Source organism: Hypanus sabinus, chromosome 23 (assembly GCF_030144855.1).
Source record: "Hypanus sabinus isolate sHypSab1 chromosome 23, sHypSab1.hap1, whole genome shotgun sequence".
Classification (NCBI taxonomy): Eukaryota; Metazoa; Chordata; class Chondrichthyes; order Myliobatiformes; family Dasyatidae; genus Hypanus; species Hypanus sabinus.
Window position 1 is genome coordinate 20,942,016 of NC_082728.1, and position 19,739 is coordinate 20,961,754.

Sequence of the window (19,739 nt, forward strand, 5' to 3'; positions counted from 1 at the left end):
AAGTAACTGTTCTCTAAATATTGCCAGTGTTCTAAGTAAGATAAAGCAGCTCCATGGGCAATTTGGTGGCTGTTAATTAAATTGAGCTCTGAAGAGATTTAAGAAATGCTCAATTTCTGAGATGCATTTTCCAAGGTTAACATGGCAGATATAATAACTGCTTGTTTTAATTTAGTAGATCCAGTAGCTAATGATTTATAACACACCTAATTTCAAGCAAAGACAGTATCATTGAATGTTTTAGGCATTTTATGAGCTATTGCTATAAATAGGGTACATCATCATAATAAAATCTGGGAGGGCTATCTTCACATGCAACGTATTTCCTAAGAAAAACAAGTAAAATCTGATTTAATATTAGCTTCCTGGCATGCCAGTGGGATAGGACCTGGGGCTGCTTCCGTGATGTGCCTGACAACATAAAACTATTTTTGCTTTGCCTGCTTAATTATGTTAAGTGAATAAAAGCAAAACAGTTACTGGTCAAACACGTCAAATAAATAAATTTTGTAATGACTATCTAACTTGTATGTCTTTGTGGTGGTGTTACATTATGAACACTTCCACAGGGGCATCCATACATCTTTTATCTTATTTAAAAACATAGTTTCAAAACCAAACTATGCCAGTACAAAGGCTCCAGGAATGTTTCTGGTAAATTATATTTTCAAGTTCTGTGGTTGCATATATTAAATAACCACATGTTTTGGAAAGGTCAGTCCTGAACTGCACTTTATGGCAGATTATATGGGAAGAATATACTTGTACACATCTTCAATTTTGCTAAACTTAAAACAGTGTGCAATAATCTGTAAACATTTTAACATAATCACCAGAAAGAAGAAGAAGCAGCCTCAAATCAGGATCAAAGCTTTGATGCTTCTCTTGTTTATGATGACATGGGGACGAGGTGCACTGGCCTTAGGTCCATAAAGGAATCCAGCCTCAATCTTCTCCAATAAATACCTTCTCTCCCCTCACTCAGATCAGAACACAAAGTATTGCCAGATCTCCCAGAACAAGAGAGTTCTGATCATTCATGACACAGCAAACACAAAATTTCTGTTGCTTACGATGTACACCATCTTTTCTGTGGTGTCTTAAGAAACTATGCAGAAAGTATCTACATCTAAATATGCCTTATATTCATAATATGATGAGAATAGTCAAAGAAGAAACTGGTTCAGGAAGAACATTCAGAAAATCACTGGCTAAACTTGATTAGGAACAGGGGTGACATATGGGAACAACTATAGCCAGTGATAGGCGTGCATATAAACAGGACACATTATAACCTTGTGTAATAAGATTTTCATAGCAATTACTCTTGTCCTAACTGGGCCTTAGCTGGATATGAACAGACCATACTCATAATGCATAGAATTAAAGTACCAAACTGTACAGATGCAGCTTGACTTCCTGAGTACTTCCAGTTTATTTCAGATGAAGGCCATCTTCCTAGGGTGAATTTTAATACAGCAGTCTGAGGACCTGAGGAGGGCTAAGGCACCGGTGACCCCTGTTTCCATCCAAGGGGTCAGTGTGGACTTGGTGGAGGATTACAAATACCTGGGGATACGAATTGACAATAAACTGGACAGGTCAAAGAACACTGAGGCTGTCTACAAGAAGGGTCAGAGCCATCTCTACTTCCTGAGGAGACTGAGGTCCTTTAACATCTGCCAGACGATGCTGAGGATGTTCTACGAGTCTGTGGTGGCCAGTGCTATCATGTTTGCTGTTGTGTGCTGGGGTAGCAGGCTGAGGGTAGCAGACACCAACAGAATTAACAAACTCATTCGTAAGGCCAGTGATGTTGTGGGGATGGAACTGGACTCTCTGACGGTGGTGTCTGAAAAGAGGATGCTGTCCAAGTTGCATGCCATCTTGGACAATGTCTCCCATCCACTCCATAATGTACTGGTTAGGCACAGGAGTACATTCAGCCAGAGACTCATTCCACCGAGATATAACACTGAGCGTCATAGGAAGTCATTCCTGCCTGTGGCCATCAAACTTTACAAATCCTCCCTCGGAGTGTCAGACACCCTGAGCCAATAGGCTGGTCCTGGACTTATTTCCACTTGGAATAATTTACTTATTATTAATTAATAATTTATGGTTTTATATTGCCATATTTCTACACTGTTCTTGGTTGGTGCGACTGTAACGAAACCCAATTTCTCACGGGATCAATAAAGTATGTCTGTCTGTCTGTAATTCCATTCCCCTCATTTCTCCCAGAGTCTCACAACTTCTCTCTCTTCTGTTCTGTTCACCCTTCTTTGTTGAAAGTTGTAGTTGAGTCCAAGTGACTGGTATGGAGAGCTTCCAAGGAAATCATGCTGCCATTTGGAAGGCTTGAGATTACTTACTGCTCAAATCTGGGACAAGAGCAAGGTAAACGTGGAGAGACTGAAGGCCTGGCTCTGGGGTAATCACTCTTGTAGTTCCTTGCATTTTAAAAATGCAAGACACTGTTCCTGAAATGATAATCGCTTGCCATTTTTCATCATCTCAAGGTTTTCCTGAACAAGTGGCAACAAATGCACTACTTTTGAAGTGTAATCATTATTGGAATGTGTCACATTAAGCCCTCACAAATAACAATGAAATGAATGACTAGATCATCTAGGCTGGAAATCTAACATTGCATAGCGGAGGTACTACAGTGATAACAGAGGGATAAATGACACTTGAGGTATCTAGTTAATTCCCTGCTCTTCTTCAAACAATACAGTGTTTTAGTTTACACATCATAACTGGACAGATGGCATCTTGGTCCAATGTTTGCAAAGGATGTACCTCAAATATTGTAGTAGCCCTCTACATATGTAGGTAATGACAACTTAGTTTGAAGCGGTGGCCTGCTGGAATTTTATTTAAAGTAACAATATACTGCAACAGAAACCTCTGATCACCTGTATCCATTGTTCAAACAGTTCTGTGTCAATCCAGTGGGGCCTTCACTGTGCTCTTGCACTAAGCTTGTTGTCCTAGTAGAATCTACTGGCCCTTGCATTGGCAGATGGCATCTGCTGAATATGACCCAGGCTGAGGGGGTGGACAACACAGCCAAAGTACAGAGTCTATAAAAAGTATTCAACTCTCTTGGAAGTTTTCATGCTTTATTGTTTTACAACATTGAAACTCAGTGGATTTAATTTGGCTTTTTTGACACTGATCAACAGGAAAAGACTCTTTTGCATCAAAGTGAAAACAGATCTCTGCAACGTGATCTAAATTAATTACAAATCTAAAATACAAAATAATTTATCGCATAAGTATTCACCCCCTTCAAGTCACTATTTAGTAGATGCACCTTTGGCAGCAACTACAGTTGTGTGGATAGGTCTCTATCAGCTTTGCACATCTGGACACTGCAATTTTTCCCCATTCTTCTTTTCAAACCTGCTCAAGCTCTGTCAGATTGCATGGAGATCAAGAGTGAAGTGAACAGCCCTTTTTGAGTCCAGCCACAAATTCTCAGTCAAATTGAGGTCTGGACTCTGACTTGGCCATTCCAGGACATTAACTTTGTTTTTAGGTAATTTTAGTGTAGCTTTGGCTTTGTCTTGCTGGAACACAAATCTTCTTCCAAGTCGCAGTTCTCTTGCAGACTGCATCAGATTTTCCTCCGGGATTTCCCTGTCTTTTGCGACATTCATTTCACCCTGTACCTTCACAAGTCTTCCAGGGATCCTGCTGCAATGAAGCATCCCCACACCACTATGCTTCACTGTAGGGACGGTGTGATTTTGATGATGTGTGGTGTTTGGTTTACACCAAACATAGCATTTAGTCTGATAGCCATAAAGCTCAACTTTAGTTTCATCAGACCACAGAACCTTCTTCCAGCTGACATCAGAGTCTTCCACATTCCTTTTGGCAAACTCTAAGCTGAGATTTCATGTTAGTATTTTTCTCAACAGTGGCTTTCTCTTTGCCACTCTCCCATAGAGCTGCAACTGGTGAAGCCCCTGGACAACAGTTGTATGCGCAGTCAATCCCACCTCAGCCACTGAAGCTTGTAACTCCTCCAGAGTTGTCATAGGTCTCTTAGTGGCCTCCCTCACTAGTCGCTTTCTTTCACAGTCACTCAGTTTTCGAGGACATTGCTCCAGGCAGATTTACAGCTATGCCATATTCCTTCCATTTCCTGATGATTGGCTTAACTCTATTCCAAGGGATATTCCGTGACTTGAAAATAATAAGTGATGAAAAGTTAACTGGATTCATATACACAGTGTTTAACAATGTGCTATAACAGGAATAACAGTATTGTCATGAAGTTGCAATAGGTTTTCACAACTTCTTGTGAGAAATAGCTTTCCCTTTATAACAAAGAAATCACCTGTCAAAGTTGTTGGCTGATGTTGAACAGTTTAAAAACTAAATAAAGCACAGTGGAACACAGAAAATAAAAACAGAAGTGGGCCATCTGTGATATGCACTGATCTTTGAATCTTGTTTTAAATTCCTTGCAATATCTCTAAGTTTTTAATAAATTTACATTACCTACCATTACACCATTTCCATCATATTCAAAATTATCTTACCACAATACTTTTCTACCTGAGATTTATTTGAATTGATATCTGAATTCTCAATACTAATGAAATATTCCTGATATCAAACATGCATGACTGAAATCATTGATGAATAAGTCAACAATCAGTCAGTACAATTCACAGACTTCTCTTAGTCTCTCTTGGCACGCACAGCTTTCACTGATTTATCCAGCTCTGTAGCAATCAATGTAAGAAATAGGAAAAGGCTGTTCAGCCCTTTCTGTCAATCATTTGACCAATCATATAATTCATTAATGATTTGTTTCTGAACTTCATTCATCAGGCTTATCTAAACATCTCACAACCCGCTTACTTAAAAAACTGTTATCAGTTTACCTCTTTGATTGGAGGCCTGTGACTAGTCAGCTGCAGGGATTGGCGCTGGATCCATTGTTGCTTGTCATCTATATCAACAACCTGGATGATAGTGTAGTAACCTGAATCAGCAAATTTGCAGATGACATCAAGATTGGGGGTAAAGTAGACAGAGAAGAAGGCTATCAGAGCTTGCAGCAAGATCTGGACCAGCTGGAAAAGCGGTCTAAAAAATGGCAGATGGAATTTAATGCAGACAAGTGTGAGGTGCCGCACTTTGAGAGGACAAACCAGGGTAGGACTTGCACGGTAAGCAGTAGGGCACTGAAGAGTGAGGCAGAACAGAGGGATCTGGGAACACTGTTCCAAAATTCCTTGAAACTGATGTCACAGGTAGATAGGGTTGAAAAAAAGAACTTCTGTTATGTTGAAATTGTCTAAGATGAGGGTGAGGCCTAATTTGGAGTATTGTGTGCAGTTCTGGTCACCTAACTAAAGGGATCAATAAGATTGAAAGAATGTAGAGAAAATTTACAAGAATGTTCTAGGTCTTGAGGACCTCAGTTATAGGGATAGGTTGAGAGGGTTAAGACTTTATTCACTGGAGTGTAGGAGAATGAGGGAATATTTGATAGAGGTATACAAAGTTATGCAAGGTATATATAGGATAAATTTAAGCAGGCTTTTTTCCACTGAGGTTGGGTGAGACTAGGATTAGACGTCATGGGTTAAGGATGAAAGCTGAAATGTTTAAAGGGAACATGAGGGGGAGCTTCATCACTCAGAGGGTGGTAAGAGTGTGGAACAAGCTGCCAATGGAAGTGGTGCATGTGGTTTCAGTTGCAACTTTTAAGAGAAATGTAGATAGGTACATGGATGGGAGGGGTATGGATTGCTATGGTCTTGGTGCAGGTCAATGGGACTAGGCACATAAGTAGTTTAGTACAGACTGAATGGGCCAAAGGGCCTGTGTCTGCACTGAATTGCTCTATGACTCTATGATTTCCATCTTGCAAGTTACACGACTCAACCTATTGTGACAAAGAGTTCCAGACTGCATTCATTCCTTGTTTGAAATAGTGCATTGCAGTTTAAATCCTAATTGACATTGCTCAGTTATAATCTCCACATTCTTCTTTTAGGTCTTGGTTAGATCACACCTTAGATTTTTAAACATCCAACTAATAAAACACCTCAATATTTAAACATCTTCGTACCAGGATTGTTCACGGTAATCAGCACATCCAAGGATAATATCTTTATCATGATGTAGAGTAGACAAACTTAATTCCATCTGAGGTTGATAAAACCTTTGCACAACTGAACCACTATTGCCTCATTTTTGAATTCCAGCTGTGTACCCAGTTCAAATGAGAGGGCTAGATTGACGATGAGGTGGTCTCAAACTTTCTGAGAGGTCCCTATTGCCATTATTCTGACTGCATTCCCAAATGTGTGCCTGGAATCCAGCAGCATAGTGCCAACTTGGTTGGATTTTCTTCTAATTCTACTGAGAAAGCTGACCAATGAGCCTGCGTCAGGTTAGACTTGGCACAAACTCTGAAATTCTGTTCATTACATTGCAGAGGAATGGCCCTGAAAGTGATGGGAAAACTTCAGGTAATCTTTTATGCTTTGAATTACTTAATTTAAATACAGTTAATTGTTGTTAAGGAATTTAATTTATTAAGTAATTAATATGGTTCCTTTGAAACTTCCTGAATATTTATAAATATTTCTAAATGCCAGTAACAATCACGGATGTTTGACCGTAAGCTTCTTACAATTTAAACTATTCTAAACCTAAATATAATCAGTTCTGAAATTGCTCTGTCCTTGCTGCATTTGTGTTCTGGAAGCCTTAGATTACATGTTCACCACAAAGCAGCAATAATAAGAACTTAAGCAATTCTATCTTGCATGGTAATCATTTGTAGTTGCAAAGTAAACCAACCTGCAAGGTCTGTTTACTGAGTAGTTCACTGACATCAAGGAGCATGAGGAATATATCTTACTGCTGAAAATGATTTAAATAGAACTGTGAAATCTTTTGGTTAATCAGGTACAGGAAAAAAACTGAAAATTTTGCTTTTTATTATGTTGTGGGACACAGCACTTGGAAATTTGGTCAATGTATTTATACATAGAGGACTATTTCCTGCTACAGAGCTACATTACAACAGCAATGGGAAGTACAACAATGGAGTGTCCGGCTGCATTACTTGCACACCCAACACTAAACTCACAAAATAGACACTGGATTCCAAGTTCTGCCAGAGGAAGAGATTGCTAGATGGACAGGTGGAGAAATTCAAGGCTCTTTTTAAAATAATGTATATCTCTACCAAGACCCAGAAAACTTTGGCCTGTGTTTCCTCAAACTGGAGCAGGAACTTTTGGGATAGTATGGAAAAGCTGAAGTCAATGTACTGAAAGCAAATGGAATCTATAGATTCGTGTCAAAAAAAGACAGCAGCACCCAACAAACTAACCTTCCACATGCCCCATCACATACTTCCTATTATGCCTATGAAATGGTCTCCAGTTCCCAGCGGCCTTACCTGCCCTCCAAAAGCCATAAAACCAGAGTGAAGGCAAGTTCCCTTCAATTCTGAGGAAATACTAAAGAAGAAGAAGACAGTGAAAGGAAAAGGGAGTCCTAATTAATCATATAACTGCATAAAGCAGCTAAATATGGGTTGTGTTACATAAAGAAGTGTTATAAGCTGTGTGTTCAAGGCATCAGACAACCAGATCTTGGCTCTAATTTAGTTTGTGGCTTGATCAGCCCTTTGAGAAAAATATACTGTTATCAATTGTGTTGTTGCCACCAGCATAATATGCAGCTGTTACAGAAAGACTAAAGACTAAATTACCGAAAGTCATTCTCTGTCTTTGTTTTGTTAACATCAACAACCTAATCAAAAATGAATATAATGGGAAAGAAAATTACCTTTGGATGTCAATAGAAACAAACATACAAAGCTATCTATCTACAAGCTGCCAATGGTCTCTTAAGTGTTTAGTGCTGGCAAAAAAAAGATTTTGCATGCATGAATTCTAATGAAGAGATTAAATGTAGAATATTGGATTTCAGTGCTGCTGAAAAAAATGAGGTGTTAAATTACAGGGCTTCAGGTCGGGTAACTCAGAAATGTATAAGATTCCATTGAATTACTTGTAATGCAGGGATTTTCTTGATGGTGCAGTCAAAATATTCATCAAAAACAGTTTAATTGCACATTCATAATTTTAGGGGGATCTTAACTGCTTATTCAATTTGCAAACTGAACATAAAGTAAAGAAGTACATTCAATATGAAATGGGTTCAGTTGTAATGACACACTACAAAGATCTCTTTAACTGCCTTCTTTCTGGCTTACATTAAAATAATAAATGTTACCTGGTGACCACTTTGGGATTGGCCAAACAACACCTTTGTTATATCCAAACTGTCATAACGCCTGTTTGGAGGCAGGCTTGCTCCCGATAGCGAAATCAGGGTAGAAAATATATCCAATGTGCTGCAAAAATTAAATACCTTTAGGATGAAATATCTTTATTTTGTAAATTCACAGACAAGAGTTTTGAGAATTATTAAAGAAATGTTTTTTACAAAGAAGACAATATGCTGAAAGTAATAAACAATGTTTTTAACATTTGTCTTTAGTTTAGTTTGAACTAAACTTTCAATCAAGAATGTATTTGAACTTAGATCCAAGAGATAAAAGGACATGCTAACTTATCTCTATTGCATGAATTAATCTTGAGTGAATTGGTAGACAAATATAAATGTGAAAGAGTTCAAATTTCAGAGAACTCTGACGTCAACAATCCAAAAACTAAACAGATATCCAGGAGTGATTACAAATAAGTATTTGCTTTGATTTAATTGTCAGCTTTATCCTCTTCTCTTGTGAAGCCACCACTTGCCATAGTAATGTAGCTGCTCTTGTTGACACTTAACAACATAAATATATATATACTTACTATAAATATATACATAAAAGAATATATCAGTGATTTATTCAACTGCCACACTGTATCTATACTTGTCATTGCTCTAGCAGGCAGATGACCTATAAAGGTCACTAATAGGCCACCAAAGTCAACTGCACAAATGTTTTTGGAAAACATTTTGGATAACCTGAATTCTCCATCATATCAGAGTAACTAATCAGGGCAGTAAACTTAGATACAGTGGTTATTCACCTACCTAAGCAGTGAGCTGCTAGTTGTGTTACTTGGGATTTTTCCGGGCCAATAAGCTATTGCCGGTGTTCGATGGCCACCTTCCCATGTGGTCTTCTTAGCCGAACTGCCACCTAAGACAAAAATAAAATCGATTAAATTTATTAAACATTAAGTTAACCAACATCACTGCCATCAGATTAATAATGCACTTCTTAACACCTTCTAGATTTACCAAACTGAAAACCTGCACCTCAACCTCTCAATTATTTTCTCACTTCCCCTTGCCCTGTAAAATTAATAATAATAGTTAGTCTAGTTAGAATAGTTAGCATCCGTTAGTCTCGAGAGACCATGGATTTGGGCCTTGGAAAATTTCCAGTAGTAGGCCTGGGCAAGGTTGTATGGGAGACCGGCAGTTGCCCATGCTGCAAGTCTTCCCTCTCCATGCCACCGATGTTGTCCAAGGGAAGGGCAAGGGCCGATACGGCTTGGCACCAGTGTCGTTGCAGTGCAATGTGTGGTTAAGTGCCTTGGTCAAGGACACAACACACCGCCTTAGCTGAGGGTCGAATTAGCGATCTTCACATCACTAGACCAATGCCTTAACCACTTGGCCAGACGCAACACTCCTGTAAAATTACAGGAGATTGGATTTGTCCTGTAAAATTAATTGGTATACAATTTCATCACTTTGTACAGTTAGTTTTTCACTGGGTGTATTAAATTACCTGTTAATAAATCAGAATCAGGTTTTCCATCGCAGTTTTATATGATGTGAAATTTGTTGTTTGTGGCAGCAGTACAGTGCAAAGACATACTTTACAAAATAAGTAGAAAGTGCAAAAAATAAATAATATAGTTGTGTTCATGGCTTGGTGGAAGAATCAGAAATCTGATGGCTGAGGAAGAGAATCTGTTCTTGTATCATTGATTGTGGGTCATCAGATCCTGTATCTCCTCACTCATGGTATTAACAAGAAAAGGGCATGTCTCAGATGGTGAGAATGCTTTTCTTAATTTATTCATTTTTATGGGGTGTGGGCATTGCCAGCTAAGCCAGCATTTATTGCCCATCCCTAGTTGCCCTTGTGAAGGTGGTGATGAGCTGCCTTCTTGAACCGCAGCAGTCCCTGAGATGTAGGTACACTTCCAGTGCTGTTAGGGAGGGAATTCCATGATTTTGATCCAGCAACAATGAAAGACCAGTGAAATGTTTCCAAGTCAGGATGGTGAGTAACCTGCAGGGGTGTTTCTAAGTGGCGGTGTTCCCAGATATCTGCTGTTCTTGTCCTTCCTGATGGTAGTGGTCATGGGTCTGGAAGGTGCTGCTTTAGGAACTTCGGTGTGTTGTTGTAGTGTACCTTGTAAATAGTACACACTGCTGTAACTGTTCATCGATGATGGAGGGATTGGATGCTTGTGGAAGGGGTACCAATCAAATGGGTTGCTTTCACTGGATGCTGTCAAGCTTCTTGAGTGCTGATGGAACTATACTCATCCAGATGAGTGGCAAGTATTCCATTACACTTCTGACCTGAGCCTTGCAGATGGTGGGCAGGTGTTGGGGAGTCAGGAGGTGAGTTACACACCACTGGATTCCTAGCCTTTGACATGCTCTGGTGGCCACTGTGTTTATATGGCTAGACTGGTTCAGCTTCCTGTCAGTGGTAACCCCCAATATGTTAATAGTAGGGGATTCAGTGAAGGTGATGCCATTGAATGTCAAGGAACAATGGTTAAAGTCTCTCTTGTTGGAGATGCTCATTGCCTGGCACTTGCATGGCTTGAATGTTACTGCTCAGCCCAAGTCTGGATATTGTCCAGGTCCTGCTGCATTTGGGAATGAACTGCTTCACTATCTGAGGAGTCACGAATGGTGCAGAACATTGTGCAGTCATTTGCGAACATACCCACGTCTGACCTTATGATGGAAGGTAGGTCATTGATGAAGCAGCTGAAAATGGTTGGTTCTTGGACACTTCCCTGAGGAACTCCTGCAGTGATGTCCTGAGGATGAGATGGCCAACCTCCAACCACCACAACCATCTTCTTTTGTGTCAGGTTTGATTCCAAACAGCAGAGGGTTCTCCCCCTAATTCACATCGACACCATTTTAATGATGGATGTCACCTTCTTGAGGCACTGCTTCTTGAAGACGTCCTCAATGGTGGGGAGGGTTGTGTCTCTGATGGAGCTGACTGAGTCTACAAAACCCCTGCAGTCGCTTGCGATCCTGTGCATTGAAGCCTCCATACCAGGCTGTGATGCAACCTGTCAGAATGTTCTCCACTGTACATCTGTAGGAACCCAATTCTGACTCTTTAACCTGGCAGTGAGATTTTGTGGAGTAAATTTAAGAGGAATATATACAGATTACAGTGATTAAATTATCAACAAGTATTCCACATGGGGGTATGGCATTCCCTGGTGTAAAGGTAATTGAATAATTTAATTACATTTAAAAGATATTACAAACAACTGATTGGGTGGATTATTTTAAAAATATTTTACCATGTATGTTTATTTCAAAAAGGCCAGACATTATGACTCATCACTAATAGCCCTTGTAGAAGTGGTGTTGTGGTGGTGTTACTGGTTATGGAGTTTCAATATTTAGACTCAAGAGTTCATGGAGTTCATAAAGTTATACAGCATGGAAACGGGCCCTTTGGCCCAAAATGGTCCATGCTGACCAGTCCAAGTCAGTTCCATAGGCCAGGAATTGGCCATTACCTTTTACACCTTTCCAGTTCATGACCTCCCCAACATGCACAAAACTCTGGAGGAACACAGCAGGTCAGGCAGCAACTATAAAGGGAAATGAACAGTCAACGATTTGGGTTTGGTCTTGACCTATAGTATCTTATTCCTCCATAGATGCTGCCTCACCTGCTGTTCTTTCAGCATTTGTGTGTGTTGGTTCAGATTTCCACTATCTGTAGTCTCTCTGTGCCTGCATGTACCTGTCCAACTCTCTTTTATAGTTATCATTGTACCTGACTCAACCACTTCCTCTAGCAGCTCATTCCATAAATACAAACCCCATTTCCAGAAAAGTTGGGATATTTTCCAAAATGCAATAAAAACAAAAATCTGTGATATGTTAATTCATGTGAACCTTTATTTAACTGACAAAAGTACAAAGAAAAGATTTTCAATAGTTTTACTGACCAACTTAATTGTATTTTGTAAATATACACAAATTTAGAATTTGATGGCTGCAACACACTCAACAAAAGTTGGGTGGGGCAGAGGCATGTTTACCATTGTGTTACATCACCTTTCCTTTTAATAACACTTTTTAATCGCTTTGGGACTGAGGATACTAATTGTAGTAAATTTGCAATTGGAAATTTTGTTCATTCTTGCTTGATATAAGACTTCAGCTGCTTAACAGTCCGTGGTCTCCCTTGTCTGATTCTCCTCTTCATGATGCGCCACACATTATCAATAGGAGATAGATCTGGACTGGCAGCAGGCCAATCAAGCACACACACTCTGTGTCTACAAAGCCACACTGTTGTAGCCCGTGCAGAATGTGGTCTGGCACTGTCCTGCTGAAATAAGCATGGATGTCCCGGGAAGAGTTGTCGCCTTGATGGCAACATATGTCTCTCTAAAATCATAATATACACCTCAGAGTCAATGGTACCTTCACATTCATGCAACTCACTCATGCTGAGGGCACTGATGCACCCCCATACTATCACAGATGCTGGCTCTTGCACCTTTCGCTGATAACAATCAGGATGGTCGTTTTCATCTTTGGTACGGAGAACTCGACGCCCGTTTTCTCCAAAAACTAGCTGACATGTGGACTCATCTGACCACAGCACACGGTTCCACAGTCTTTCGGTCCATCTGAGATGAGCTCGGGCCCAGATAACTCGCCGGCGTTTCTGCACAGAGTTGATGTATGGCTTCCTCCTTGCATAATACAGTTTCAAGTTGCATTTCTGGATGCAGCAACGGACTGTGTTAAATGACAATGGTTTTCCGAAGTACTCTCGAGCACAGCTGACTATAATTGTCACAATAGCATGACAGTTTCTTAGGCAGTGCCGCCTGAGGACTCGAAGATCACGCGCATTCAACAGTGGTTTCCGACCTTGCCCTTTAGGCACTGAGATGTCTCTGAATCTTTTCACAATATTATGTACTGTAGATGTTGAAAGACCTATATTCTCTGCAATCTTGCGTTGAGAAATGTTCCTTTTGAACTGACTAACAATTCTCTCACGAATTTTGGCACAAAGGGGTGAGCCACGACCCATCCTTGCTTGCAAAGACTGAGCCTTTGATGGACGCTACTTTTATACTCAGTCATGATACCTCACCTGCTACCAACTAGCCTGCTTAATGTGGAGTCTTCCAAACTAGTGTTACTTGAATATTCTGTGCACTTTTCAATCTTATTTTAACTCTGTCCCAACTTTTGTTGAGTGTGTTGCAGCCATCAAATTCTAAACTTGTGTATATTTACAAAATACAATTAAGTTGGTCAGTAAAACTATTGAAAATCTTTTCTTTGTACTTTTGTCAGTTAAATAAAGGTTCACGTGAATTAACTGTTATGCCTGTGGCCCCCTCCTTTTTGAGAGTCGCAGGATCGCTATTGATTCGGGTCAGGAGACCCAGGAAATGAGAGAGAGACACGCAGATTCCTCAATGTTTGGAATGTGTCCTGGGCCTCGGAGAGACAAAGCCACGGATAACGGCCATTATCCCTTGGAGACGGAATTGTGTATTGAGTGCTGTACGATTCATCAAAGCCCCCAGGCAATGAACAGAGGGGGGGTTGGTGGAGGGATTGCATCATCCCAACCTGATTGACATCTGAGACCCTGTGAGTCAGGATAAAAGAGGGTCTGGGGAACAGCCCCTTTAGACGCACCAGAAGAAATGCTAGAACTCCTGTAACAGCGTAATAGTGAAAGCCGGTGGAAAAGCCCACATGCGTCCTTTTCCACTTGCCTCGGAATTGGTGGGTCTTGTCACGGAAGAACGGCTTTAGCTAACACAAAGGAGCACTCAGCCCCCACCGACTCTCGAAGGATTGACATCATAAAAGGAATGGACAAGTTTAATCACTCTCTCTTGACTCCAACCAAAGGCTGCAGCCTGCAGCCTGCAGCTTGAATGAACTAAAGTGACTTTTATATTTCCATTGGACAATACATTATCCCCTAGACAACGATAGAGCTATTTCTTATTGACTATTATTATACCCGCGCTTTTAGATTTAGTATTGACGACATATATTATCTGTATGTTTGCATTGATATTATTTTTGTGTATTTTTATCAATAAATACTGTTAAAAATAGTACCATCAGACTTCAACGGACCTCTCTATCTTTGCTGGTAAGTGACCCAGTTACGGGGTACGTAACATAACATACCACAGATTTTTGTTTTTATTGCATTTTGGAAAATATCCCAACTTTTCTGGAAATGGGGTTTGTACATCACCCTTTTAGAAAAAAGTGTTGCCTTTCTAATTCCTATTAAACCTTTACCCTCACATCCTAAATCTGTGCACTCTTGAAAAACAGTGCATTCACCATGATTGTTTGCTCTATAAGATGACCTCTCAGTTTCCTAAATTCAAAGGAATAAAATCCTAGCCTGCCTAACCTCTCTCAATATTCCAAGTCCTGGCAATATCTTTATTATTTTTCCAGCATTCTATCTAAATTAATAATATCTTTCTTATATCATAGCAACCAAAACCAAGTGTGGTCTCACCAGCATTCTGTACAACTGCTCGCAGCTTTCATACCTTGACTAATGTAGACTAAAAGCCTTCTTCAGCACCATGTCTACCCGTGACTCCACTTCCAGTGAGTGTGTAGTTATACTCCACAGTCTTTCTTTCTCAGTGATAATAAAGGAACATTACTATAAGCAGATATTCAAATGTCAGCACTTAATGTGCTTACATAATGAAACACCAGAAAGTTGACAGCACTCAAAAAATTTACCTCTATTCCCAAGGTGTTTCGAAAGTTGATGACTAAGTAGAGCTTTATCAAAAAGTTAGAGTCAGTCTTTTTAGGAATGAACTAAAGAAAATTCACACAAAAAAGAAGGGCAAAAGTTTGTAAAGGCTTTCCATATTTGGATGTTTGATCAATTCTTACTTTTAAATTTGGTATTTTTATTTTTTTCATGTTACAAATGAAGGAATCTGAGCCCAAATCAGTTATATTGAATTAGGTCAAGGGTCTACTCCTATTTCCATGTTCCTAGAGTAAACAAGCTGATAACTAAATCATGTGAGAATTGGTGAAGGGTTTAATCCATAGCATGTCAGCATGTTAGAAATGTGTTACAAATCTGTTGACTACCAGACTTAACTCTATTATGTTAGTCAGCAAAATCTGGAAACCATGCCAGGAAGGGCAGATTGGTAATTTAAATATGATCATTCAGTGGGAGTAATGTTTTCAAGTTTTGCAAGATTTAGCCCTAGGTGCATAATTTACTGAGTTCTCTGGAAATCAACAATGTCATACGAGACTGAGGAACCCTGGAGGAGGTATCGGAATTTCACAATGCAATCTCAGAACAAATGCTGCAGCTACTGTCATGAGTTATTTTCTGAAAGATTTAATTCACTGAAGCTGTGCTTATGTTCCCTTACAGAATTTGGAGAAATAGTGCTCACCTTGTTGCTCAGTACCAACATTTTTGGACCTGCTGACTGGATTTAACAGGTGACCCTGTAAATTGGTGATGCTCATCCAAAAGACACGTACGTTCAAATGCTGTTCATAGACTTCAGTTCAGCATTCAACAAAATCATTCCTGAGAAACTGATTGGAAAGCTGAGTCTACTGGGCCTGAACACCTCCCTCTGCAACTGGATACTAGACTTCCTGACTGGGAGACCTCAGTCAGTCCAGATTGGAGGCAGCATCTCTAACACCATCACACTGAGCACACCACCCCCCCCACCAGGGCTGTGTGCTCAGTCCACTGCTGTTCACTCTGCTGACCCATGACTGTGCTGCAACACACAGCTCGAACCACATCATCAAGTTTGCCGATGAAACGACCGTGGTAGGTCTCATCAGCAAGAACGACGAGTCAGCTTACAGAGAGGAGGTGCAGCGGCTAATGGACTGATGCAAAGCCAACAACCTGTCTCTGAATGCGAACAAAACAAAAGAGATGGTTGTTGACTTCAGGAGGGCACGGAGCGACCACGCCCCACTGAACATCGACGGCTCCTTGGTAGAGATTGTTAAGAGCACCAAATTTCTTGGTGTTCACCTGGTGGAGAATCTCACCTGGTCCCTCAAAACCAGCTCCATAGCAAAGAAAGCCCAGCAGCGTCTCTACTTTTTGCGAAGGCTGAGGAAAGTCCATCTCCCACCCCCCATTCTCATCACATTCTACAGGGGTTGTATTGAGAGCATCCTGAGCAGCTCCATCACTGCCTGGTTTGGAAATTGCACATCTCGGATCGCAAGACCCTTCAGCAGATGGTGAGGTCAGCTGAGAAGATCATCGGGGTCTCTCTTCCCGCCATTACAGACATTTACACCACACGCTGCATCCGCAAAGCAAACAGCATTATGAAGGACCCCACGCTCCCCTCATACAAACTTCTCTGCCATCTGGAAAAAGGCACCAGAGCATTCAGGTTCTCACGACCAGACTATGTAACAGTTTCTTCAACCAAGCTTTCAGACTCCGCAATACCTGGAGTCTGGACTGACACCAGCTTACTGCCCTCTACTGTGCCTATTGTCTTGTTTATTATTTATTGTAATGAATGCCTGCACAGTTTTGTGCACTTTATGCAGTCCTGGGTAGGTCTGTAGTCTACTGTAGTTTTTTTCTGTGCTGTTTTCACGTAATTCAGTGTAGTTTTTGTACTGTTTCATGTAGCACCATGGTCCTGAAAACCACTGTCTCATTTTTACTGTGTACTGTACCAGCAGTTATGGTCGAAATGACAATAAAAAGTGACTTGACTGGACTTGACTGGACTTGACTTGAAGAAACATCAAAGGAGCTGGTTAACCCAAGGCAGGCTCACCAGAAGACAGTGAGGAGGGAGATGGATCAGCTGGTTGAGGGGTGACGCAGCAACAATCTTGCACTCAGTATCAGTAAGACCAAGGAATTGATAGTGGACTTCAAGAAGGGTAAATTGAGGGAGCATGCACCAGTCTTCATTGAAGGATCAGAAATGGGAATGGTGAGGAGTTTCAAGTTCCCGGGTGTTAGCATCTCTGAGGACCTATCCTGGGCACAACATATTGATGCAATTCAAAAGAAGGCAAGACAGCGGCTATATTTCATTTGGAGTTAGAGGAGAATTGGTATGTCACCAAAGACACCCATAAATTTCTACCAGCATTTTAACTGGTTGGATCACCGCCTGGTATGGAGGGCCCATTGCAGAGGATTGGAAAAAGCTGAAGAAATTTGTAAACTGTGGTAACTCTCTCCAGCATCCAGGACACCTTCAAAAGGTGATGCCTCAAAAAGGCGGCCACTAAGAACGCCCATCATTTAGGACATGCACCCTTCTCATTGCTACCATCAAGTTAAGTTACAGGAACCTGAAGAAACACACTCAACATTTCAGAAACAGCTTCTTCCCCTCTGTCGTCAGGTTTCTAAATAGGCAATGAACCCATGAACACTACCTCAGTATTTTTTTCTTACTTTTTTTGCATTACTTATTTAACTTCTTTCTCTATATTTACTTCTTACTGTAATTCATAGTTTTATTATTATGTATTGCAATGCATTGCTGCTGTAAAGCAACAACTTTCTCAATGTACGCCAGTGATATTAATCCGCAGCAGGCTGCTGCTGACCCAGCTGAAACTTTACAAGTTGAGAGCAGCTCATGACAGGAGCAGCTTTCAGCAAGCTTTTGAGAAAGGCACACTACCAGCACAATCGTCAGCTCTTACAGAATGGCAATAAGACAAAATTACTCAAAGTCATTTTTTCTCTGCTTTGCTAAGTGCCTGTGCAAGACCATTGTATTTGTAGTGGTACAAGGTTGTGTGACAGTACACTCTCAGAAAGAGTAATGAATCCTCAGGCAGTCCTTTTGTACAACTTGTGAAAACATGTAAAGTATTTAATAAGCCTATAATTATACATATGGAACATTCCCATTTATTTACCTCTCCTTGACATTCTGTGCTCTCTTTTCCTGGAGTGAGGGAGGAATAAAGGCCATGACTGAGAGAAATATCATCTTGCATAGATAAAGCGAATCAGAGGACTTACTGATTGCAATTATGGGGTTTGTGACATTGCTTAAAGATGAGATGATAGTGAGTGGTTATACTGATAGTAAAGCCAAGAAACAAACGTGCGGGGAAAGATGAGTGATTGTCCAGATTCAAATAACATTGTAAGTGGAAGTAGCACATTGCTCACCTTTCCTGATCATTAAACTATTTGCACCATTGCCTCCAGGCATCATCGGCAGAGTGTCATAGTTCTGCTGCCATAGATTACTGGCATTACTTGCGGGCTTCTTCCTTCCATCACCAGAAATAATAATATTCCTGCATAACTGAACTGCCCCGCTTGGTATTGTTATGTCCGCAGCCCCCTCCTTTGTGAGAATCGCAAGAGCACTAGTTGAGGGGGGGGTCAGTAGACCCAGGAAGTGGGAGAGAGAGAGAGACGTGCCGAATACCACGTTCCATCGGGATGCAAAACAAGGCAACATTGACTATTCTCTCATGGAGACCACGTATAAAGCCCTCGGGCAAAGTGCGGTGGGTGAGAGAGGGATTGCATCATCCCAACCTGATTGACACCTGCGACCCCGTGAGGAAGTATAAAGGAGGGTCTGGGGGGGACAACCCCTTCAGACGCACCAAGAAGACACGATAGCGATCCCGTCGTAGTGGGAAGCCATTTTGAAGGAAGCCACGTGCGTTAGATTCCGGGCCTGGAGTCTGTGGCTGGAATCACGGAAAACCGCTTTTAACTAACATCGGGGGGAGCCCGCTCCCCTGATTCAACGGATTTGCTTCATAAAGACCCGGGCAAGTTTTCCTTTTCTCACCAATCTCTCTCTCTCCAACACTTGAAACCCAGCGATTCCCAAAAGGCTGAAGCCTGCAGACTTCTGAGTGACTTTTATATTTCCAACGGACAATATATTATCCCCTAGACAACAGTAGAGCTTATTTCTTAATGATGATTATTACTATACCCGCGCTTTAGATTGAGTATTGACGACGTATATTATCTGAATGTTTGTATTAACCTTACTTTTGTGCCCCTTTATAAATAAAAACGTTTGAAAATAGTGCCATCAGACTTCAACGGACCTCTCTATCTTTGCTGGTAAGTGATCCAGTTACGGGATACGTAACAACTTGGGGTTTCTCGTCTCGGGATTTGACACCAAATTGGGAGGCCAGTGAATCGGGCTTGTAAGTCCAAACTTGAATCTGGTTACGCGGGTAGCCAGACGGGAAACCAGCAAAGATGGATTTGGGTGAATTTATGAAAAACCCAACTGTGAGGTGGCCACCAAGTCAGACTTGTTAAATTTGGTGAAGGGGTTGAACCTCGCAGAAGTGAGGTCGTCCATGAAAAAGCGGGAGGTGCGAAGGGCCATAATTCAGTATTACATTGGGAAGAATGTGTTTGAAGCTGAGGT

General features: G+C 40.9%; 1 protein-coding gene across 4 annotated transcripts in view; it reads right to left on the bottom strand.

Moving 5' to 3' along the window:
* arsg (arylsulfatase G) overlaps nucleotides 1–19,739 on the bottom strand; it is a 117,967-nt gene that overhangs the window by 8,935 nt on the left and 89,293 nt on the right. For 2 of the 4 annotated variants that reach the window (XM_059948484.1, XM_059948483.1), the window contains exons 9-11: nucleotides 9,103–9,211; nucleotides 8,290–8,410; nucleotides 4,908–4,988 (exon numbers count right to left, since the gene is read on the bottom strand). In XM_059948484.1, the coding sequence (XP_059804467.1) occupies nucleotides 4,908–4,988; nucleotides 8,290–8,410; nucleotides 9,103–9,211 (311 nt within the window). Of the gene's footprint in view, nucleotides 1–3,188; nucleotides 4,201–4,907; nucleotides 4,989–8,289; nucleotides 8,411–9,102; nucleotides 9,212–19,739 lie in introns of those variants that run through there. The other 2 variants (XM_059948486.1, XM_059948485.1) reach the window with 2 other exon arrangements.